The sequence below is a fragment of the Pezoporus occidentalis genome, unplaced genomic scaffold, assembly GCF_034315485.1.
Source record: "Pezoporus occidentalis ecotype Australia unplaced genomic scaffold, CSIRO_AGI_Poc_V1 ctg204, whole genome shotgun sequence".
In the NCBI taxonomy this organism is placed as follows: Eukaryota; Metazoa; Chordata; class Aves; order Psittaciformes; family Psittacidae; genus Pezoporus; species Pezoporus occidentalis.
The window spans coordinates 332,708-357,019 of NW_026913900.1; the positions used below are offsets into that span (position 1 = coordinate 332,708).

General features: G+C 43.2%; 1 protein-coding gene across 1 annotated transcript; it reads left to right on the plus strand.

Moving 5' to 3' along the window:
- The first annotated feature begins 6,923 nt into the window (after nt 1-6,923).
- On the plus strand, nt 6,924-23,833 carry SNCG (synuclein gamma). The gene is made up of 5 exons (XM_062618823.1): nt 6,924-7,488; nt 12,538-12,579; nt 13,433-13,560; nt 22,246-22,323; nt 23,457-23,833. The coding sequence occupies exons 1-5, from the start codon at nt 7,368-7,370 to the stop codon at nt 23,475-23,477; spliced, it is 390 nt and encodes a 129-aa protein (XP_062474807.1). The 5' UTR covers nt 6,924-7,367; the 3' UTR covers nt 23,478-23,833.
- Nucleotides 23,834-24,312: the final 479 nt, after the last annotated feature.

The window sequence follows — 24,312 nt, forward strand, 5'->3', positions numbered from 1 at the left end:
TCTGCACTGTCTGGTTTTTATTACAGTTTAGATGCTGAAATACCCTGGCTTTAGCAGCAGAATATCCACAGTATGTACAGCAGACTATGGGCATTAAGGGGTTCACAGTAAATGCACAGTGAGTAAGAGCTCCCAAACATCGATTTTTGTGTGGCCTTTGCAAAGTGGCTCTGTGAATCATAGTCTCTTCCCATCAAAGTGGAACATTTTCATGAAACAGGTCTTCAGAGAAGTCAGGGTCACCAAGCATTTTCAAGAATTTCTGTTTGGGCTGTCATCTCTGCATCTCACTCCCAATTATTCTGCGCATTTTTAATTGGTGTTGACAAAAAAGCACTTGCCAAGACCTCCTGTAAAGAGCAACCTCTGTCACTGCATCCTAATAATAAATCAAAAAAAGGCTGTGGAGGTTGTATGCAGTTTTCTTACCAGTTCAGTTTTACATGATGGCGCTTCTTTTAGTTTTGTTGCTATATTTCTGTTCTTAATGTCTTGCAGGGTAGTATGCTCTGGCATTTTAAAGAATAAAATGGGGGAGAATGATGCTTTACTGACAAAACAGGTGGGAATGCTGGTGCCAGACTGCTAGAGCGTATCTCTGCTGAATGATGAGATGTGCAGCCCAAAGTTCAGTACGTCCTGCAGGGCATTAAGTGTAGAGCTTTTCTGGAATCATACCAAAGCCAGCTGAAAAATAGAGGATAAAATCTCTTTAGGATTTTGAAATGCCTTGTTGTTAGAGGCTGTGAATATATATCTCCTTATCACTGGTTGGATCTGCACCCTCTTCTTCTGATTGCTCCTCCTTTATTCTTTGTGGAAGAACCTATTAAAATGCAGAAATGCCTTTACCGACCTGTGACAGACATTGCTGTGTAAGAGCAATTAAGCACTATGGCAGCAACAGTGGCACTTGGGGCAAGGTAGAGAGATATTTTGGTAATTCGAAGGGCAAACCTGCTTTCTGTTGTAGTCACTTCTCCAGGGAGATGAAATCATAACTTCTGGAGTAAAGACTGAAAGAAATAAGCAACTTCCCTCTGTTCCTTCCTGCTGTTTGTATTTCAGAACTGTGTGCATCCTGCTATAATACATGTTAATGTGTGAATTTTTTGCATCATGTTTCACATATAAATGTGCCTTTTTTACAAGTAACTAGGATTAGGATGGATGTGACCTAAGCATTATGTTTGTTTACTTAATAAGACCTATTATTGGGAAGGAACTGGAACAAATACGAGACAAAACAAACACCAGGCTTCTAACTTGAACTGCTGTGTGATCATGGCTTGCAGAAGAGCGATTTTGCGCTACAGATATTGATGTTTCCCACTTGTGATGTACTTTCAAACCCTTTGGACCTGTCTTTCAATATATACCTTTCCACTTAGTCTTAACTCATCCGTTAAATCTTTATTCTTAGGGATGTGATACCTCCCAAGTGGTGGGGCAATGTTTCTCTGCCATCCTCCTGGCTCAGAACATCTGCTGCTCCTTCAGGTGCAAGGACCCATTCTCTGTGACTTTGTAATGGTACTGCCTATGAGAACAGCAGTCAGGAGGCACAGATTGCTCAGCCAATTGCAAGTTAATAATTTGCCATGACTTTCTGGTAGCAGTTATGAAAGATGTTAAAATATTGAGCATGCTGTAACAGATGTCTCCTTCCTTGTGATGGGCATAGCGTAGGATGCTGCCATAAACACATAGAATGCGTGAATTGTTCAAAGGACCTTCCTTACTAAACACTAGTTAAGGCTTCTGTCTAATAGGTGTTCTGATTTGGGGTGTCTGACTAACACAGGTTATACTGTTGGTTCATAACATTAGATTTATTGTCAGACTAAGCTGTAAGTTTTCTTACTGTAACATCTGTAGAGACATATCTGTGAGGAGTGTATCTATTAGGAGCAAGATACACCACACCTTTGCCTCTCTCTTTTTTGACCAAGTGCCTCAGCACAGAACCAGGGAAAACAGACACAAGGTCATTTGCTGCAACGATTTGCTCACTGCTTTCTGAAGTCAGTCTCTTTTAGGAGATAGATACCTCCTAGGTGAGAAGGGCAATTGTGCACCAACTAAGATCCATAAGTATCTATTCACTCTCCAGTTGCCTAGTTAAGGCTTGATGTAACATGGGTCTGAGTACCACAGCTATAATGGAAGAAATAGGTGAGAATAATCAAATTTAAAACAGTTTGTGAAATTATTTGGAAATAGGTGTTACTCCAAAAGCATACTTGAAACCGTATCAGTAAATAACGTGATAATAGTGGTGTGGAGATGGTTGGAGCTCCCCAGAAACTTCTCAGAAGTTTCTAGCAGTTCTCAGAACATTAGCCAAAAGCCACCTTTTCCACTTGCTCTTTATTTTGGCAACTGAATTTGACAGATGACAGGTACTGTTCCTCCACTCTTGCTCCCCAGTCATTAGTGGCTTTTTTTTTTTCCTGTGCCCTTGTTCAGAAAAATACTTTTTTCCCTAGGTATTTCTGAGAAATATGTCTTCAAACTATTCAAACTCACCTTCAGACTTGAAACTGATCTTGAAAGAGCTGATATTGCCAATTACACCAGATTCATCACTATGCCCTGGGATCTTGCAGATAACTGTCAGGACTGCTCTTAACTGGTTGAGTAATTATAGCTATTTCCATGAAACACAGCTCTTAATACTCCCCCCACACCCAATGTTGCCTACTCTGAGAATTCAGTGTCCCATTTGCAATTCCATAATCAAGTTGTAAGGTACCAGCACTGTCTTCTGGATAATCTGCGTAAGATGCAAAACCTCATCTTGGCCCCCACTCTTTCTGTAGAGTCGGAGCCCTGCAGCTACAGCTGGATGGGGTGACCACACAGCAGACAGTGCCAAACAATACACTTAATAAATGGCTTGTGCAACTTGGAAAACAAATGCTCTGGCTATTGCAGTCAGTGTCTCTCTAGAGAAAGAGCCCTTAGAAATTAAATTTTCAATTAATAGATTCAGATTTTTTTGTTTATTCCTTTTGTATCTTCCCAGATTCACTGCCTACTCCATAAGCTCTTGAATTCTAGGCTTAAATTCAGAATCTGTGTATTTAGAAGAAGAAAAAAGCTTCAGAAAAATGTTTAAAAAGCCATGTGTTGCTTTAAATTCATATATTCCAGCTCCAAGCCTCTGAAACAGACTGAATAACTGAAAGAATTTTATGTCTGGGAAGATGAATAGCACAGTTTTGTTGATAGCTGCACAGCAAGGGGGTAACTTCTCATTAGGCACTGGGTTTTAGATCTGGAAAATGCTGTCTCATTCCCTGCCTGCTGCTGATGGATGCACGTGTGTGTGCAGCAGCTCCAGGGAAGGGGAGCATGGGGAGAGGAGTGTTGGGAGGGGGGCTGCTGGGCTAGGAAGTGATCCCTTTCAGGGGTCTGTCCTTCAGAGGAAGAAGATGAATTCCCGTTGACTGTATTTTTATTAATTTGCTCAAAAGCTATCAATGGTATTCAGTGGCAGAGATCAGTCACAACAGACTGGCAGCGCTCTGCTTGATGCTTGAAAGCATGCCTTGAAAATGGCTCGCCCGTCAGCCTTCACCTATTTCATTCTCTGGCAGAGGAAAGTACTCATTAACTATGCAAACGTACATGCAGGGATTCAAGTCCTAAACTGTTTTTGCCAAGAGGATGTCAGACAACTGCTTGTTTTTAATAGGGCATGAAAATGAATGATCTGAGACAGTTCTCCTGTCTGCATTTTGAAGTTTTCCCAAACAGGGAGAGAGGGAGGATTTCTGTTTATGTAGAGCAAGGTTTGATCCTGTTAATGTTAGTATTATTCTCCATACAAAAACTTCCTGAACAAAGGATATTTACCAGCCACAAAAGCAGTCTGTCTTTCCTTTCCTTACCTGTCTTTCAAACATCATACATCATTTAAATACTTCAATGGAATGACTAAATCTCACTCCTTTCATCCAGCAAGATGCCTTTGTCTGCTGTTACGTTTCCAGTGTGAGTTTATCATTAAAGGGCAAGGTTAAGGTTTTGTGTGCAGAGTAACTATCAACTAGGAAAATTAAAGAGGGAAGAGACACAAATTAAGTAAAATCCAGTTTTAATCTGTTGCAGACACAAAGATGATGATGGCAGAGAACAGGGAATCTTGATTTCTGCTTTGCATTCTTTTCTTTCCCTTGCATCTGTGCCTTGGAAATAGGTAGACTTGAGTTAGACTTGTCTTGCCTGTGTTCCAGAATTACTGTCTGTAATTGCACAGACCTGCTTCCAGGTATTAGTCACCAATACCTGGAGAGAGATTTAGGCGCATGGGAGGAAGGGAGCTGCACCTTTCAGAGACCCTCAAGAAACTGCAGTGTTACGCAACAAGAGACCCGCTATGGACAAGCTGGGGCAGACAGAAGTCAGACTTTAAGTGAACGGCAGTTGAATGGTTTGTCATTGCAGAAGTCAAGATGAGGCTTCCTTTTGGTGTTATACAGATCAGTTGGATGTTAGATACGAGTTTGTTTACAGAGTGATCTGAACTAAACTCAATAGAAAAAAATGGGAGCTTTATGTCTAGCTTAACTGACTTCTCCCCAGTGTCCCATGGTAGATAGCAGAGAAAAAGATGCTGCTGCTGCGTGAATTAGGAACTTGGGTTCTTTGAATTGCCCACTGGAGGGGCTTCTCTTTAGCTGCTGATTATGTTATCTAATGCAAGGGAAAACCTTTTCAGGCACAAGTTGAGATCCTAGCAAAACCTTAAAGCCAAGATTGATTAAGCTAACCCCTGTTTATTAAGGTTCACTTGAGGCAGGGTTGGCAACCAATCAGGGCTGCATCCTCTGCTTAGAATAGAAATAGGGTACCACAGTTGCCATAGGGTGGCAAACGTTCAGGAGCTGTTATTGATGTTTGCACTATATAGCTCTCCTACTATGTCGTCTTGACTCCAGAGATTTCCTAAAAGAGTTTCAAGGTAAAACAATGCCTCTGCAACTGCCTACTGCCTTGGGAGGTATCCAGCAGCATTTAAATGCCTCTTGTGAGCTCTTCCTGAAGGTCACTAGGAGAGAAGGCAGGAAAGGAGTATCCCACTCGAGTACCAGCTAATTCAATCTGGTGATGATTCATGTTTCATGTCCCAGGATGGTTTGATATTTCATGTATTTGTTACCTTTTATAGCAATGAAAAATATGTAGAACTCAATTGTACAAATCACAATGACAGAACAATAGCTTAACAAAATCAAAACACACTTCTCACTCAACCTTATCAGCCTAGTCATTCTCCTGAAAATACCAGTAAAACCCATACCCTGGGAAGCTCTGTGCTCTGTTTCCATCAGCTTTGAAAGCCTAGTGAAAAAGCAAAATGGGCCTTGTAGCAATTCCCAAAAATAGTAAATTCACTTTTTACCAAATGTAGTAAAATCAAGACTCCTGCCCTGTGCCTGTTGAAATCAATGGGAGTCTTGTGACTGACTCCAAGAGCGTTTAGGTTAAAGCACTGCTTGTACAGCACAATAAGATGCAGATGTCTACAGTTTTAAGAAATGAGCACTAGCTGTGCACTTTGGGCAGTGGTCAATCAGCCACCTAATGGAAATCTTGAAAGGTGAAAAGAAAAACCTTTTTTCACTCCTTGCTGCTACAGTCTAGAACAATGAGAGCTTCTGTAATAATTGGTGTGTTGTGGTGGCCTTCCTCTGAATCTTGCACTTCTTAATTAACAATTGATAAATGTTCAAAGATTTGGTTCCTCTACATTCAAATGGAAATTTATTCTTCATTTATGAGAAAGGAGGTTTATTTGTGAGAAATATCACAAAATCTGTATATTGTTTTCCAGACAAGCAGTTTTTCCATTGTTTCAGTGTGGGGTAAAAGACCCACTCCCAATACCTAAAGAAATATTCTTAGTTCCCCGGTAAGAACTATGTGTGTGTAGTCATTTTTATTCAGACTTTATTTTCTGCGTAATCATTCTGTCTCTGACACTCCCAGGCTGACAACTTGTGACAGCAGTGGTTTACAGACCACTACACTTTGCGACGTTAGGGTTTACTACCCTCCCACAATGCAGCTGAATCTCTGAATTTTGCGTTCTGTTTGCCCGGTAAGGAAAAGTAGCCAAAGCTGGTCAGGGTTTGCTCTCAGCGGCCACATGGCTTCCATAGTTTCAGATATGGCACTATCGAAACAGAAGAAATCACCTTGTTGAACCAACAATCACGTTCATGAGTGCTTGCGCTGAATTTCAGTTTGCTATGGGAATGAGAGCTGATTTTGGCCACTCAGGGTCTAGTTCAGAAAACAATTTAGCTTGGGTTTAATTTTAAGCACATAGGGATATCCAACTGTGATTAATGATCCTACGCTTCGGTACTTTTGTCCTAGCAAGGCCTTCAGGCTGGGTGGATCCTGTATGAAGACTGTAAGATCTTCCCAGCCATTTCTCCACAGGATGATTTCCACAACCCACTGTGCTCTGGAGCACAGACCTCCAACGTGAGTGATGGCATCAGTATAAAATGTCGTCTCACTCTGCAGAGGCAGAGCAGACCTCAGTCTGCAGCAACACAGAGGAACAAATAGGAAACAGGATTTCCCCCAACAGCCACCTGATTTTTCAGAAATGAACGGGATGTGCAGCCGAGCAAAACCCATAATTCATGCTAAGTGCCTTCAAACTTGACAAACATGGCAAGTGGGACTTCTAGCTTGCCTCACTTGAGCTCCAAGGGAAGTTGGTTCCCTTTTTCCCTCTGTATTTACTAGAAATAACGTTCTTGTAACTGTTTTGTGCAGGGTGGGTTCTGGTAACTGCCAGAGCAAGAAACCTGACCTGGTCTGTTTTCTTCCAGTTTTACATGCTCTCCAGCCTCTGGGAACCCAGGAGCAAGCTTGTGTTTGCCTCCTGCTGCAGCCTCTGGAGATGCCCTTTCAGGAGCTTAGCTCTTCAGATAAAAAGTCCCTCTTCACATGAGAGCATCCTTGAATGAGAGCACTGCAGAATATTTTAAAAGCTCTATCTGTCTGGAAATTTTCCAGACAGTCCTTTACCTACTGGTGTCGTTGTCCTCCTCTCCCCCTTCCCTCTTAAATCTTCACAAGCATCTCCATATCATTAATATTTCAGTATCAGCTGTTCACAGGTATTGGCTACACTGCAGTGCACTTCATCAATAAGAGACAGCAAAGGATGTGAGGTTTGCCACACTGCCTTCATCCAGCAGAGGAGTAAGAGCTAAGGCAGAGACTGGCAGAGAAACTGAGTATTTGCTGAGGGTGAAGCTGCAGTCCCAGTCTCGAGGTGCTTTTTGCTGCTCTCCCTCACTCAGATCATCCAGATAATACTCTATCAAGCAACAAGAATGGATGTCTTTAAGAAAGGTTTCTCCATTGCTAAAGAAGGTGTGGTAGCTGCTGCAGAAAAGACCAAGCAGGGAGTGACAGAAGCTGCTGAGAAGACTAAAGAAGGGGTGATGTATGTAGGTAAGAGAGACTGTTTTCAAAATGTATTTTGAGCAGGAACTGCTGTGTAGATTATCCCTGAGGATGTCTGGGGGAGTTATACTGTGGCTAAAGCTTGGGAGTGAACGGTGGGAGGTCTGGATAGCATCCTCAGCTCTGTCACAGAGTTGCTGTGTAAGCTTGGAGTGCCACATCCTCCCCGTGCCTCAGTTTCCCCAACCATTGATTAGACAGAGAAACAACCACTACTTCAAGGGATGCAGAACTAATGCAATGTTAAAGAGCAGATGCCCAGCTGGACGGTTTCTGTTATGACTGCTGGTTGTTTGCAGGGTGAGTCATTCACTCTCCAAAGCATTAGAGCAATGCTGGTGTCCGCCTCACCTCCACGCTGTGAGAGACATGCTGAGGAGGTCCCTGAGAGAAGCCAGCAGGGTTATTAAGTGGGCATTGCAGGATACATCTGTTTCCCCACAAATATACCACTTTATCTTGAAACCCTCCTCTTGTTGACTGACGCATTAACCTTGCTTTACAAGAGTTGCCCAGATTAGTTTCGCCTAAAGGATAGGATCTGGAAAACAGCATGACTGATGTCTTGCCTAGAGACCTCCCTCACAGTTAATGTGCTGTTTCAGAAACCTCCCTTTTCAAGGTCACCCTCAAAACCCACTATATCCACCTTCTTGCACATGCAATTATATGGCTGGATGGTCAGATATTCCAGATAATGTAGAATCTATGAAGTCTTAGGTTCTCAAGACTGATTACCTCACTGCTGATTACTGCATCTCACACAGCTTTTTATGTTTGCTAGGTATGCGAGAGAGGGGGTGTTTAGTGGGAAAGTTTGCATACAGGCTCTTCCTGCTGTTATGCTGAGACATCCATAGCTGTACATAGCTACTGTATTTGAAACACCTCTCTCGACAATAGCTACAGATACAAATTTGTACATTACAAATGAAATACCAATTTTGTGTAGGAGATCTGATAATGTTTTCATCCTGAAATTCTAAATACTCAAATACTGGCATGCTGTAAATGAACATACATAACAGTTCGCATTTCAATTTGAAGCTGACTCGCAAGACAAAAAGGTAAATAGCGTCCATGTAAACAGCTGAAACACCAGCCTGCAAAACGTCACGCCTAGGTGTCAAATCATGTCATCACTCCTGCTCCAGTTGCTTCCTGATTTGAGGGTGCCAGACGGGTTATTCTGAACCTTTATATGTAATTCCTCGCATCTCTGTTCAGTGAGCTGGTACATCTCCATACTGTGGCCTGGGTTTCAGTTTTGCACAGCCGTGAGGTAGAGTCTGCTTATGAGATCCTAACCTTTTCAATGAAGTTTTCTAAAAACCTTCTTAAAACCTAAATCTTGGAATGAGGCTCCAATAAAGATCAAGGTGAAGATTCAGTGCTTTCTCGTCCTATTTTTTTGATTTGGCTTGTTGGTATAGTGCCAGTTCCTGCCCTGTCATGCACTGCATAGTGCTTTGCCTTGGCTGATTCAGTTCCTGTTGCATGCTGGGGAATGCTCAGCCCTTTAGAAAAAAATCAGTCTTTCACAGGCAGGATAAATAAAGGCCAGATGCTGATTAGCTCAGAGAATTGATTTTTAAGTAAGAAGAGGAAGTGGAAACCAAGTGTATCGATTAAAACTGGAATGATTAGTGTGTTCATGCTGCCTTTTCTCACTGTGCCACATGAAGAGTTAATCACAGACCTGAACTGTTCCTTCCCTGCTTCTTCCTTTGCAGACCCCTGTCCCAGCAGCTTGGTCTAGAGTGTTATGTGTTGCATCCTGAATTTTTGGATGCTAGGAGAAAATAATACTTGTATAAAATCTTGAAGGTCTTTCCAGAACGTCAGGAAAGGGAGGAAAAACCCCAAAGCCTAGGATGGATGAAGTGGATCCTTGACTTTCATTCAGGTTTGTGTTAACTCACTGCTGACTCTCCGAGGAGGATTCCAGATGTCTGGACACGACTACAGCCCCTGATGAGTCACTTGCTGCCACCCCAGGAGAACAAGATGATGCTTATTCAGAGGCATCCGCCTGGAGCAGACAGCATCACCAGGGTACTGCGGCCACCTCATCCCTCCCCTCTGAGCCACGCAGGTTCAGTTCCCAAAACCCGTGCCAGGGCTGGAAATGCCTTCCTCCTGTGCTAACACTGCAGTGTGGTTCACAACTGAGCTGGTTGGAGATATGGCTGTTGCTGGGAGTCATGAGCATGAGATGCTTCTGCCCCACCACGTGGCTTGCTGAATAGATAGGGTGGAGAAGAGGATGCACAAAAGGAGAGAGGGAGAACTCCTGTAGCACGAGCCACCTTTGCACTTAGCAAAAATCACAGTCTGCTCTCCAAACTGTAACGGCCTCTGGGTATACCGAACTGGCATGTTAATGTGTGTCCAGCAGCTGATTTGATGGGATGTCTTTTTTTATTTGGCTTAAATAGGGGGATAAGTAGTGCTGAAGTTAATGAAGTTAATGCAAAGCTGCACCAGAGTATTGAGTGTAAGGTCATTAGTACCCTTTAATACTATAATTCAGGAAGCCTCAACAAAGAATACATTTCTAGGTTTCCAGAACAGCTTTCAACCACACATGTTGCAGAAAGCCCCAGGGCACCAAGCTTTACATAAACAGAGTTTCTCTACAAAGAATGAACTCCCACAGGACTTACAGCACATCAAAATACTCTCTTCTACCATAAACCTTTTCCCACTGCACAGCGCTCCACCACCTTGGTCGCACCCTTGGTATACCAAAGCTCTTAGAGGTGACTCACAGAGCTCAAAAGTTCATGCATCCTGTCTCTTTTAATTCTGTGTACACAAGCTGCAGGCAAGGACTAATGAGTGAAATGAGATTGAGCATCAGTTGATTGCTTTCTGATTCAAGGGATTCGGGTGGCTGGCAAGGGTATGCACCAGAAGGTCAGGTTTCGTCTGGTGAATAATGGATGCTGAGCCTGAGTCATTGGGTGTGGTCAGGGCTGTGGATTAGGAAGATGAGGCAAACTCTCCCCAGGCTGCAGCAGAGGCACTTCCCAGTGCCACCACTTCTGTTGTGAAATGGATGCCAAGGTGTTTCTTCTACCTGCATCCCTCCTTTTTGGAACTATTGATGTTTTGGAACATCAAAAGACATGTCGCCCACCCACTCGCCCTGAGAAGGAATTGAGCCCAGATAATCATCTTAAATCAAAAGTCTGGAAAAAAATACACAAAAGTACACCTCCTGTCTCACTAAGCTGTTTACTGCAAAACTGAAACATATGCAAAGGTCAGTACAGCAAATTATATACTTTGCTTGCCTAACAACTGCTCTTTGACCAAAAAAAAGAGCAAAGAAGGGCTAAGCTTGAACATCTGTGTCTGATGTGAAATGATCTTGTATGTCGAATCAGTACTGTGGCAGACTTTGGTTGGAATGGCACTGGGAGGGAAACTAAAGCAAGATGGTGTCTGAATTGAACTGTGTACATTTGGCCCGCTCAGAAGTTCGTGTTCCTGGCTTGAGACTTGTATCTGCTCTGCTCACTGCTGTGCTCCTGTCATGTATGTCTATCATGGGCATCATTCTTCAGCCCAGTTTACAGCAGTGCACACCTATAGTATGCATCAGTAGGAACTGCTGTTTAGAACAGTAACAAGTATAAAGTAAAAAGACTTCATCTCTTCAGTTTGAACACAGTCTGGGAGGGTGGAGTGAAATGTTGATAGCATTATTGCAGTAAACCAGCTTTGTTCTGCCCAGGCAATGCTTACAACCACCAAAATAAATCAACAATTGAGAATTACTTTCAATAGTGCATAACACGTACCGAGCAGAACAGAGCTGGGCTGGATCTGTTGTTATCAGGGTGCTGCACCTGTTTTGCTTTTCAGTCTGTCAGCAAGAGCGAGATGTGGTTTGTAGCTGATTTATCCCACCACACCCCTGGATGCTCTGGTACCACTGGAGTTAAAGATCTGCCTGACTCTTTATTTCTATTGCTTTGACAGTTGGCCATAAAAATCCTTTTATTGTATCAGTACAGGAAGTTGGAGCCTGTATATGTGCAGACGATTTACAAAATACAGTAAAGTGGGACCAGTGGAACCTTTTGGCATGTGTTGGTTTAACTTCCAACAGAGATAAATTTGATCCTTTATTTTTGTAATGTGAAAAAGTATCTAGTTACTGCAAGGGCTGCCTATTTACCATATGATTTAACCCACTATGTGCAACAGTATATAAATAGAAGGGATGCATAGCAGGTCACTCCAAGCATGGAGGAAAACTGCAGAGATTAATTATTCCTTAAGGGCTATTTGCATTGCAAACTGAATGCCTTCACATCCTGTTGATCTTCGCATCCTTGCCTTGTGAACAGCAAGATAAATTACAGTGTAAGCATACATATGGTATACTTCATAATTTTGGGTTAAAAACATTGCATTCTGTTCATTGCTGTAGCAGGCACTTACAGCTTAGGCTGAGGCACTGACATGGGAATCTAGTAAGTAAGTACGTAGTAGGTGGTTGGTTGTTCTGCAAATTCAACCTCAGGTTTCTCCAGAGTCTTTATTACAGGTACAGAATGAAGCTTTAAGTGTCCACTGTAGTCAAGTATCCTGCTGAAAGGCACGGAAGAGTCACGGATGTGATTCCTTGTCTTGAAAGACTGACGTAGGTGATATTTCACCAGGTGACTTAATATACATTTGTGTTTACAATTAGCTTAACATTGATTTACCTCCACTCAGTTCTCCTTGTCATTTTGGAAACATCCCAGGGACAATTTTTCATACTTCAGCATGGTATCATCAAGAAATTTCAGGTCTAGGCATCTCCAGACAATTTGCAGTTGAAGTTGTCCACCTATGACTTTACTGGGGAAGGGAGCTGATCCCATCTGCTGGCTCTCCAAATTGTTATGTCTTAACAGGAGGTGCTGGTAGCACCACAGCTCCCCACTGCACCTCGTAAGAACAGAAAGCCATCCATGTCCAAAAACCAGGGAGTTCTTTGCCAGCTAGCACTGATGGGCTGTGTGTTTCCTTTCACAGGTACCAAAACCAAGGAAGGCGTAGTGCAAAGTGTGACCTCAGGTAAGACTGCATCCCTGGGAGAGACAGGGAAATCTGTGATGGGCTGCTGGACCTCTTGATGAGGCCATCACTCCTGCCAAATAGAAGGTCTCTGGGGGGCAGCAGTGATCTGCGTGACCTTCCATTTGATGAATGGAGGATGTTTTCCAGGAGTGATGGTTCAGGGTCTGGCATTTGCAAATGCACGTGGATGAGAGAAAATATTTAATCAGTAGAGCAGGTCAGAAAACATCTGACAGATGTTGCTTGGCAGATTCAGATGGTTCACAGCAGTTTAGACATTTCACAATGTCAAGGATGCTGCCTAGCATGCAGAGAGGGTCCTGTCAGGCTAAAACGGTTGTCTTTGAGGCACTCCTGACAGGCAGTCCCAGAGTCAGAGACCAAAGAGATCCTTCTAGGTATCCCGAGCTCCCAAGGCAGGGAAGCTGAGTGGACTGCCTTCAAGAGAGATGAATGGATCCTTTCACTAGAGAATTTAATGATTAATTTAGTTTTTTCCCCAGGTGTATTAAATCCAACAGAAGGTGCCCTGATAGAGGTAATGTGCCGTCTGCAACGCAAAATACCTTATTTGCACAAATGTCTCTTAGTATATCACAGTGAATTTTTCATTCTCCAGTTGTCTACAAGGCCTGGCAAGCTGCAGAGCTGCTCTCTGATCAGCATTTTGAATCAGGCAAAACCCTCATGTACATAATCTAAATTCAGATGTGATCTCATATAAAAGAAAACAAAATAGGGACTGTAGCAGGGCCAGTTTCTTACCTCAGTACAAATGTTTATTGTCCTACTGAACTTGGCAGCCTTTTTGCAGTGCCTGGCTCATTGACTTTCTGCTTTTGTTGCTCAGTTGCTGAGAAGACCAAAGAACAGGCCAACGTGGTGGGAGAAGCTGTAGTAGCCAGCGTGAATACAGTGGCAAACAAGACTGTAGAAGGAGCAGAGACCATCGTGGCCACTACAGGAGTTGTGAAAAAGGTGTGTTTGTTTCTTCAGCAGTATTCAGGGCCAAAGAGACATCTTTGGATTACATTTAAAATATAGAATCATAGAATGGTTTGTGTTGGAAGGAATCTTAAAGATCATCTAGTTCTAACCCCCCCTGCCATGAGCACACCTCCCAGTAGACCAGATTGCTGAAACACTTGCAAATGATGGTTTTACCTATTCAGTGAGAGGTTTTCAGCAATGTCTGCTTTGATATAATGTTTAATATTACTGTATAATGCTAACATAATCCCAGAATCATTTAGTTTGGAAGGGACCACTTGAGATCATCTAGTCTGACTCCCTTAGGGTAATGAAAGCATGTTGCCCAGGACTTTATCTGGTTGGGTTTTGAATATCTCCACAGATGGAGACTCTGCAATATCACTGAAAAACCTGTGCCAGTGTTTGACCACTCTCATGGGAAAAAAAGTGTTTTCGTATGTTCAGATGGACATGTTAATCAACTCATGCCCATTGTGTCCTGTCCCGTCAGCAGGCACTGCTGGCAAGAGCCCAGCTCCCCGTTTTCTGATCAATGTAGATAAGCATTCTTCCCAGGGACTTGAGTAGAAACCCGTCCAGGCTGCAGCGGGCATTTGGCCAGGGTCAGAGCCGAGGGACGTGTGGGGTGTGAAGGAGCAGGAGCAAAGCCTTGCCCTCACACCTTGACCCCGGCCCAGCCACTCTGCAGGCAGCAGAGGGCAGCAGCAATTCAGGCAGGGAGCCTGACCCTCCTGCTCTGCTCTGGGCTCACTTTGACGACTGGTTCATAAAGGCCATGGGACACAGATTGTGCACGGGTTAAACCAGATTAGGAAGAGGCATCTTCTGTTCTCCAGCCTAACTTGACAAACTAGGTTGCTTCAAATGAGGGTTTAAAGGGGATGTGAAGGAGCAGAACAACCCCCTAGATGAAGGCAGAGTTGATCATCAGAGAAGATGCTTTTACTGGGGGGTAACAAACCACAACCGTTTGTACTGTACTTGAGACTAATATTTGGCAGTTCTTTGGTAAGCCTGGCTGCATTTCCACTCTTCAGAGAGCTGTGATCAGTGGTGTTGATAGCGACATGAGGTAGATGAGTCACGGCAAACCCAAACCCAGAATCAAAGCGAAGTGAGGTTGGCCAAAATTGTTTTAATTGTTCACACAGTTTGCTGATGAATTTCCTGACCTGCACGTAAACACATTGTGATATGAAACAAAACTTCTACACACCATATAAATCCTGAGAGAATAGGCTGACAAAAAAGACCAGCAGCTACGGATGACGCAAAATGTTCTCCTGAAAGCATGTGAAATCAGCAGATACAGACGTTGTGCTAAGCCCATGGGATAAGTTTAATCTCTGTTCCCTCAGGGAGCAGCAGTTAGGCTGCAGCAATGCAAACAGTGATTCCTGATTCCATGGGGCCAGACACCCCGCTTTTACCTCTTGACTGACTGGGTGCAGGGTGGCTGACCCAGGAGACCTAGGAATTTGCTGATGGTAGAAATCCATCCTCCTGATACCAAACTGTCTCCCTTTCTGGCAAGGACTGAGCAACAGCAATAGTCTGTTTTGTCCTAAGTGAGAGCCCCCCTCAAAGACTGATGACTTACAACTTACAGGTGTTACTTTCATACCTCAAACAGGTCAATGTTATCTGCTTTTACCCTTGTGCAGGTAAGCCCTTTGAAAATCAGAGATTCTTTCACCCTAGTAGTGGTTCTGGGTTCTGCAGGCTGCAAGCAATATACAAAAGCTGTGAGTTTTCCAGCTGCATCTGAACTGTCATTCTTACATCTTCATTGATGTCTGTCTGCTTACTATTAAAATGGGGATTGATCAAGAAATAAAGACATGGGAAGTGTCATGTGCCAAAGGCCAGAGTAAATGAGGGAGACAGGGAACGGCTTTGGATGGTGTTATGCTAAATAGCAGAGGTGGGCAGAAGAAGGAAAACAGGAAAAACAAGACCGAAGTAGTCACAGGAGAATGAAATTAAGGAACATGTTTGTGTGAAAGAGGGAGGTCATCTACTTTACTCATTTCGTTCAATTTAGATAAGGAGTGTGAATCTCATAGCCATCCTTACCATACTTCAGTCACATCTGCTAGATACCTTTCAGATAGCAATAACACGGAAGATTGAGCTCCATATGCACACCAAGTGCATCCCAGCTGCTAAAGGTTAATTGCCTCAGAGCCAGAGCTGCTCTGGAGGGAGGGCCCTGAAGGGAGTGGAGGGGTCGTGTTGGGCTCTTAGCACCAGCTGTTTTCTCCAGGTCTGCACAATTTGCTAATGGAAAATATAGCCAGAGGCTGCCAAGAGCAGCACCAGGCACCATAATGCAAGTGAGACACCCACTGGAGATACACTGAGAAGAGTGATAAGGAAGTAGCAGTTACCTGTTTAAAAAATCAATACCTTCTGTTATAATCTCACAATCATGGAATTATACACAAGCATTTCAGCCCCTGAAGTTTCAGAGAGCTGTTACATCCAGTCCTGAGACTTGTTCACGCTCCACCCTGTCCTCCTTCCGTCTAACTGCAAAGAGCAGTTTCTAGCATCTTATTTATGTTTTCAACTGTCTTCAGTGTTGTTTCCTGCTGACGTTATATAGGGGTGTTCAAAACACCATAGAATCTTTGTGAACGCATGACACTGAGCACTGCAATGTAATGATTCAAATCTGGGGAACTGAGTGGCCTAGGAGGCATGTCCCTAGCTGAGCATTCCCAGTATTAATATCAATTACAGAAAGCTTGTTGACATTTAGTCTGTACGTTTGACAGCTGGGGTCAGTGGCAGGCACATACTAGCAAGGAGTGGGGAGCTCTTAAGGATTCTGGATTAAGTTTGCTTGGGGCAGCAGCCGCAGGGTGGTTTTGCTCTGCGGGTATATCAGATGGTGACCTTGGCCATAGGGAAGAATTCATCCCTTTTGAGGATGTGGCAGGAACTGAAATGTGGACACGCATGGACAACATTAGTTGACAGGTCCTTGCTGTCCTCAGTGGGAGCACTTGGAGCCAGGTAGAAAGAAACAGGGTTGAAATAACTCTATGCCTGTGGAGGGGTGACAAGCATCAGATGAGAGCAACCTCAAGTAGTGTTGGCATCACCTAGTAGGGCTTTGGCACTAGCCTGGTCACTGCTGTGTACAAGAAAGTATTGGTTCATTTAGGGGACTTTTTAAGTATAAACTAAAAGGTATGTAAGTTAGGAGACTATGGACCCTCCACAATTTTTCTGATATGCAAAGGAATGAGACCCATCAGTAATGTGTTTTGTCTGTGGCTCTGCAGTCATCCCAGTCCCAAGGGGGAACATTAAGGGATTTTAGTGATATAACCGCCCACTAAACATCCCTGTCTTAGAAGAGGATTAATTCTTTGTCTACATGACACAGCACAAAGTTTGCTGCATTGCAGACATCACGTGGTTGGGAGCAAGCACATGTACATACACACGCATACACACTCACAACGTCCCCTGGGGACTGGAATAATTTTCCCAGTAGCTGATGCTTCCTTATGCCCTCTACCTAGATCTTCCCTTCAATCTATTTGCCATGTCAGTTTTTATATGGTTTAGTTGTCAGTTCATGGCTCTGTTGTTTTGAATTGGGTTTGATCTTTTTTTGATTTCATTAATTCTTTGAGCAGTTGTCAGCTGTGTGCAACTGCTGGGCGCATTCACTGCATCATGTTGTTTCTGTCTGCGCTCGATCTAGCGCATGTGTACCGCACCCGTGCCATGGCTTATCGCTTTCGTAACAACTGCACATTTTGAATATGAGCGGTTGATGTACATGTTCTGCTCCCTTAAACCCTGCAATGCCACCAACAGTAAGACAGTCACACCGAAGGAATTAGAAGCAGAAACTGATGAGTGACCTCCCTATTTAAGTTTGTTTGGACAGGGCAAGTGCCACTAGGAGAGAGTAACCAAGGGTAGCTGAGAGGCCACCAAGAGCAGAGCTGCTAAGCAGGAGAAGCAGGGAAATCGACAACTGCACTAGCTTACAATTAAGTAGACTAAATAGTTGAAACTTTTCTCCTTTGTATGCAAGCTTCAGCCTTTGTATTCAAGCTTCTTCACTGATGTGGTGTTGCATCCCAGTGGTATCCTTCAGCATCCCATGGAGCAGGGCAGACTTGCAAAAGCAGCGTGGCGTGGGGTACTCTGCCTACATGCACTTTTTCTGTGCTTCCCTCTGGCTCATCAGTGCTTCCAGGTGTACGTTTTTCACACTGAGGAGAGCTGAGTTAGAGGCAGTGGTGAAGCCTTAAAGTTTGCAAGACTATGTGTGCGCTTCATGGCTAAAGGTTTGTGCCACAGTAATTCTGTAGGATAATAAAAGGATAAGCATTATTAAATACGTATTGTTTGTAAAAGCAGCCCCAGGAAAAACCCTAAGAGAGTCTGGCTATGAACTGGATGAAAACAAAGCTACCCCAAGAGTCCACCAGGTTTGTACTGTAAGACGGGAATCCCTCGCACCCATCTGTCTGTCCTGTCAGTGGGTCCACTCACTTTAATCATGGGTTGACCTCTTACTCAGAGCTGTCAGCATCACTCAGGGCACGTTCAGCCCGAAACCCATCCAGGACAGCCCGTCCATAGGACCTGTCAGGTTGCCTGAGGCTTTAGAAGGGAGTGGTTTGGGGATGCTGCCAAGTAGCATTGCTTTTGCTCCAACGCCCAAGGTCAAGAGCACTACAGGAGGCTGAACCTTTCTCTGCCTTATGCAATTGATGTCTCATTGCAGGCTGTTAAATTTGTAGCAGATTAGGTTTCCAGTGAATCTTTCTGGTTGTACGGCCTTAAAGTAGTAATAATAATAATAATAATAATAATAATAAATAATAGAACAGCGAAATCTTGCTTGCCACTGAATTTGTTGAGTTTTTGATGCATCCAACATTAAGACTCTGCATGCTTTCTCTGTTAGATAAGGAAGATAATCCTGATAAGTTTATCTCAGAATTTTGGGAGATGGTAAAAAAAAAGAAAGATCACTGGCCTATAACATGATATGGATAAAAATATAAATTCCATTTCATGTATGGACTTGGCCAGCAGAGCATACGATGCATTTGCTGAGCTGAAAAAGGGAATTTCATAGAATCTGTGAAATAGAGAAATCTGAAGAATCAAGGTGTAATTATTTTGTTTGGGAGAGTTTGTTTTTTTCTTTTTTTTTTTCTTTTCCAAAATCTGTGGACTTTTCAAATCTGTTTTTAAAAAAGCATATTAAAATACCTGACCCCAGAAGCCTATAGTGCACTCTATGTAAGACCTCTTAACATTGCACAGGAATATTTGTATAAATGGCAGGTCCTCACTTGTTGAGCTTTTCATTAGCAACACCTGAACATGTAACTATGTTTCATAACCTTAGTGAAATATTGTATTTTATATATATATAAAACCTTATATAGGGTGTATATTCTATTTACAAGTAATTTATACATATATAAATATTTTAGAACTTGCATAGTATTGCTGTAATATAATTCCTGTAAAGACTCTAAGGTCTTATGTTTCACTTAGCTACTATGTTAAACTACTTTGGTTTTCTCTCGTCTCTAGCCAAAATCACACACAAACACACACACACACACACACACACACACACACAAAGTTATTGAGAAACCAGCCCATAATAAACTAAATCTTTTTTTTTTTTTTTTTTTCATTTTAAATGCTTTTTCTAAGACAATACATGATTCTGGAGGGGGGGAGGTGTGTGGAAATCTGCTTGCTGTTTAAGAGCAGGAGAAGCATTACTAATTAACTCATGGTTGCAACATGCCTTTCCCTTAGAACATTTTATCCCTTTTAATGAGGAGATGAGCACTGAAAGGAATGGCACAGTTGCTGCTGTCCTCCAGAGAAGCTGGATTTTCAGCCTTGCTTTCTTGCCCAGCATCACACTGCGAGTCAGTGCTACAGCTGGGGTCAGTACCCAGGAACTTATGGCTCTTTATCCTAAGTGAAGACCCTCACATCACATGGTCCTCCTCTGTATGTTGTTTTCCTGGCTAGTCATCAAAATCCCCAGCCAGCTAACACCCAGCTGAAGAATGCAGCCCTTCCTCATCTCATGCTCACTGTTTTTAGCAGGGTGGGAAGCGCGTGAGAAAAAGGCTGTGAGACGACATCCCTAACAGAGCCTGACACCTCTTCATCCTGTGATTGTGCTGGTTCCTCCAACACAGTTTATGAAACACGCTCCAGAAGCATGGTTGCTTTCCTTTCTGAAAATAGACGGATGAGTTACTTTCATCCTTCTGGAGCAGAGTCTTGGCAGAGAGCACAATTTAAGAGGTATAATAAGCAGAACAATAGCTGAACCAGGGATTCTTCAGCCCACCCATCCCTCGTGGATGCAGTGTCCTGAAAATAGACCTGAAGAAGGATCCTCTTTTCCATGACTGTTTCCACATCTACCGGAGCTGATCTGCCTGTTCATGGGAAGGTGGTCATGCCCTGTAGAAAGGTGAGGTGTGCTGCACTTGTCCTTGCGCTCCTATGAGCTGTCCCCAGTTTTCCTAGTGCAGCTCAGCACCTTCAGCAGTCACCTCTGATTCACCTTCATGATTTCACATGGAAGCTGGAAACCCCATGTATAAAACACCTACAAATTGCTTGCTCTTGCAGCTGTTGTCATTGGCTTGCACTGCAGGTTTCTTTTCTTTCTACCTAACCATCAAAAAAAGGCATGTAAAGCTTCCAGGCACAATTTGAGGCAATTTACATGCTTTGACCTAGTGTGCATCGTTAAGTTAAAAGGTGTAGCCATTTTATACGGCCCTGTACACATTAAGTGTTTTAAAGCCATAGACAGGATCCTGTGGCTGGATCAACCTCATAGAGTAGTAAGCTCTGTTGACATTGTCCTGTTGGCAGCAGGAGAGTTCACTCATTTTGGAAAGGCTCCATCAGACTGGGGGCCTCTCCCGAGCAGCCTCTGATCCCTGCTGCACTGGGAACTGGAGACCAGAAAACGGTCTCCATGGTGTGCATAATTTAAGGTTACCTGGGCTTTCTTAACATGGATCAGGTTGATACTAGCAAGAATCATTTCGGACAACACCACAGTGCAAATTAAGGGCATGTTTCTTAGGGGAAAAAAACCCAATCACACTGTGCTTTTCATATGGAGACACCCCCAATGCATGGCACGCTCTTTTAACAAACTAACTGATTCTCAGCAGGGAGGTGAAGTGAATGCCTGGAGCTGCAACAGACTTCAGTACTGGGCTGCAGCTCATATTTTGGCCATCGTCTTTCTTTGGTGGATTGATCCCTACAGTAGTTTGCATGGACAGCAGGAAGCCTATGGCAGTATAACCAGGTTACAGCTATATCTCCTGGCCCCCCTTCCTGCCAGAAATGGATCTGAAGTCCAATTTCCATCTTAAATTTTCATGGGATCTACCTTCTATCTATGTAACGGTGAAATCTGTCTATTTTTGTCTTCTTATTTCACATCACTTCTTCTTCCCTTATTCAGTCCCAAAAGTAGCAGGGGTGTTCTGCTGATGAGAGCAGTTGTGACTGGACAGGAAAATAAGGACATGTGTGAAAATGAAGAGTGGAGTTCCCCAGAACATACAGAGCATAAAGTTCTGCTCACAGTAGGTGTGACAGGGACATTTGATTTGCACTGCATCAACAGCAGCACCAGGGAAAGCAGTGGTCTCATGTTTCCAAAATATTGAAATTTAAATGGTATATTTCCCTTCCATGCAAAACTCACTTTTTCTTCAAGTAATATATATGTATTAGGTTCCTTCTGTGGTGGTCCTGACTTCATGTAGGAAAAGAGTAAAAATTCGGGGATACTGCTGGGCATGTGTCCTCAAAGGGAACAGAAGCTTTGTGACTTTAGCAGAGTTCCCTTGGGGCTGGATAATAGAGGTCCTGATATTTCTGTTTCTCCCTGCTCTTACTGATTGATTCCATAGAGATGCATTCCTGCTTTCTGCCCATCCCTTGTGCACATCCAGGATGATCAGGATTTTGTCTTCTCTTGTCATGTGGCCAAATCTCATTTAAAGGGATTGCCTGGTAACAATCTTTTTCTGTTCTTTGAATAGGAGGGTAACTGAAAGATATGGGGAACTAGCTAAAAGAGCCCAAAGTGCTCATGAAAAAGCTTGGACTTCAAACACAGAAAAGCTTATCCTTTGATAATGACAGTTTGTCTGAGGCAAGACATTAATGCCACCATAATGCTCTTAGATCTGAAATTAGTATTAGTCTATGCAATGAGTGTTTAGGGTAAGTAAAATAATGTGGGAAAAGCGAGGCTTGATCTGTTGTACTCTAGGTAAATTTATTTGTTCCTCACATATTTCTTCACACTGAAAAAGTTAAAACTCTGGTCTTGGTGACAGGAAAGAAAACCTCTGAAAAATAACTGATTTTCTGTATGAAAAAGACCATAAACCAGGTTGCAAGAAATTGAATTGCTTTTCCATAGACGTCTGCTCTAACAAGCTGCATGAAAATGGATTTTGAGCAATATTTGTTATCTATTAAACCCAGTATTTTATCTGTGTGTGTAATGCTCAAACCCATGTTGCACAGTCTGCTCAAATGGTCTCTCTAAGATCAGTGGGATGACTCTGTGTGGCAGTAAGGACAAACATCTCTCTTGTGACTTGGCAGGAGGACCTGGCTCCACCACAGCCGCCGGAGCAGCCGGAGGTGGCAGGAGACATGGCAGGCACAGGAGGCGGTGGAGAGGTAAGGTGATGGCAGGGCCAGGACTTCCCACAGTCCCTGGGCTCTCAAGAGCACACATGGGCTTTTTCTGTGTTCTTCCCTTTGCCTTCTGTGGTTATAGAGCTGCCACGTGTGGAGCCCGTCAGTATTCCCGCTTTCATGACGAAAAACTGAGCTCATCAGTTTTCACTCTTGCTACTTGAATTTGGGGACCAGGAATTTGCCATGAGTTACAGACTGGACAGATCTGCTGCCTGCTTTGGTCTGATTTTGATATGGGGTGGAAACACACATATAATACTTAATGCTTTTCTATGATTTTAGTGTCACATGGAATAGTTTTTTCCTGGTTGCAGCCATGCTTTAAAAGAGCTTTAGAAAACAAGGTAGATTTTTCTTTAGGTTTTCCTCTATTTAAATTAATTATTTTATTTTTTTACCTATTCTACCTGTAACATCTTTTTGAAGCCCTGAGGCAAACGTCAGTCTCTGGGCCAAGCTCTTTCAGCTCTTGAACAAGGAAGGACAACCTCTTATCAGCCAACCTAGATGCTTTAAAGGGACAAAGGCTTCTCAGGTGGTATTCCCTTCACAGTTTCAGTCCTACGGCCTTTGGCTGCCCATTCCACAAGCCCTGCAGCACTGCATGCACCCAGTCCACAGTTTTCAGATTCTCTGAAATGACAGTTTTCATGGTACCTGAACCTCCCTGAAATCTCAGCTTGCACCTACCACCCTCCACCAGCCATCATCCCCTCTGCTAACTGTCCCCAAAAGAGCCCTGCAAATCCAATTGACTTTACCTCTGCACAAGTTCTAACGTCAGGCTGTCGGGGCGGGTGGTAGACCCGGCAGCAGAATGCTGGATGCTCCTGCCAGTGGCAGCCCTGCCCTGTGCTAACTCAACTTCCACTGCATATAAAATCACCCTCTTGTTTTCCCTGGAGGTCTGAGTTACAGCGAGAGTTTGTCTGGTTCCCAGAAGGAATGGATAATTCATTCGTTCTCTGCAGCACAGATGGTCCTCATTGTTTTGTAGCTGTTTGTGGGGTTTTATGTAGTGACTACCATCACTGATTTTTATCATGATTTTATTTATATATGTTTTCCACTGAAAATATTTAACTTCTTTTCCTGTTTGTCTTCTCTCACAGGGTGAAAACGAAGGCAATTAATCAACTTAGGGACTTCTAGCTCAAGAGATGGCATTCCTAGAGCATACCTGGAAATATTAGCTGACACTACAACAAGAAAATCCTGCTCACTGTAGACAAAAATATTCAGCTCTGTAGTCTTTCACTTGCTTCATAAACCAATTGTACAACATATATAAGCCAGACCCCCTGATTGTAAGTGAAGTGCAGGTGTGTACCAGGGCGCGTGTCTTCTCTGCTTCCCAGCCTGCTTGCTTTGAGTGTTTTGGTCAGGCTCACTGATCTGTGTCTCACGTCCGTCTGCACTGGCACTTGGGATCTCTAGGTATTGCCAAAATATTTTTTTTTTTTAACTAATAAAAAAGTGTTTGAACAAGTTTTTTTTGTTTCATTTGCACATTTTAGATCCTTTCAAACTGATGAACTTTTTGGATAGAAGTGTGGTATGAAATACACGGATCTCAGGACTGTGAGGGCTTTGGATTGTTGATGTAAAAGATAGGGGATAATGAAAAATCGTGTTTCTGAAGTCAGTGGTGTAAGTAGGCCAGCGTTCTGTCTCTTAGGGCTGAAACATAGAGATCTCACATTTTAAATACTCCCCCGTGCTTAAGAGAGAGAGTGCAAAAGGGGAAATTGGGAAAAAAGAGGTTTTTAAAAAAACGTGTAAGTCACATCGAACTTGGTTAGCATTTGTTCTTTGCTGTTCATTCTGCTTGCACCAGACCATGAAAACTTCATCCTGACACCTGGGTGTAACGAAGGGCTGGGAGGGAACTAAACAAGTGTGATAGGCACTGACCTGTCAGATCAGAACTGCAGTAGTGCTGGCAGGGGTAGGCAGGCTTGCTGTGAA

Excerpts from the sequence above, each read along its gene's own strand:
- SNCG (XM_062618823.1), top strand. The coding sequence starts at position 7,368 with ATGGATGTCTTTAAGAAAGGTTTCTCCATTGCTAAAGAAGGTGTGGTA. Across the intron at positions 7,489-12,537 it reads AGAAGGGGTGATGTATGTAG|GTACCAAAACCAAGGAAGGC; the intron begins GTAAGAGAGACT and ends TTCCTTTCACAG. Across the intron at positions 12,580-13,432 it reads AGTGCAAAGTGTGACCTCAG|TTGCTGAGAAGACCAAAGAA; the intron begins GTAAGACTGCAT and ends TTTGTTGCTCAG.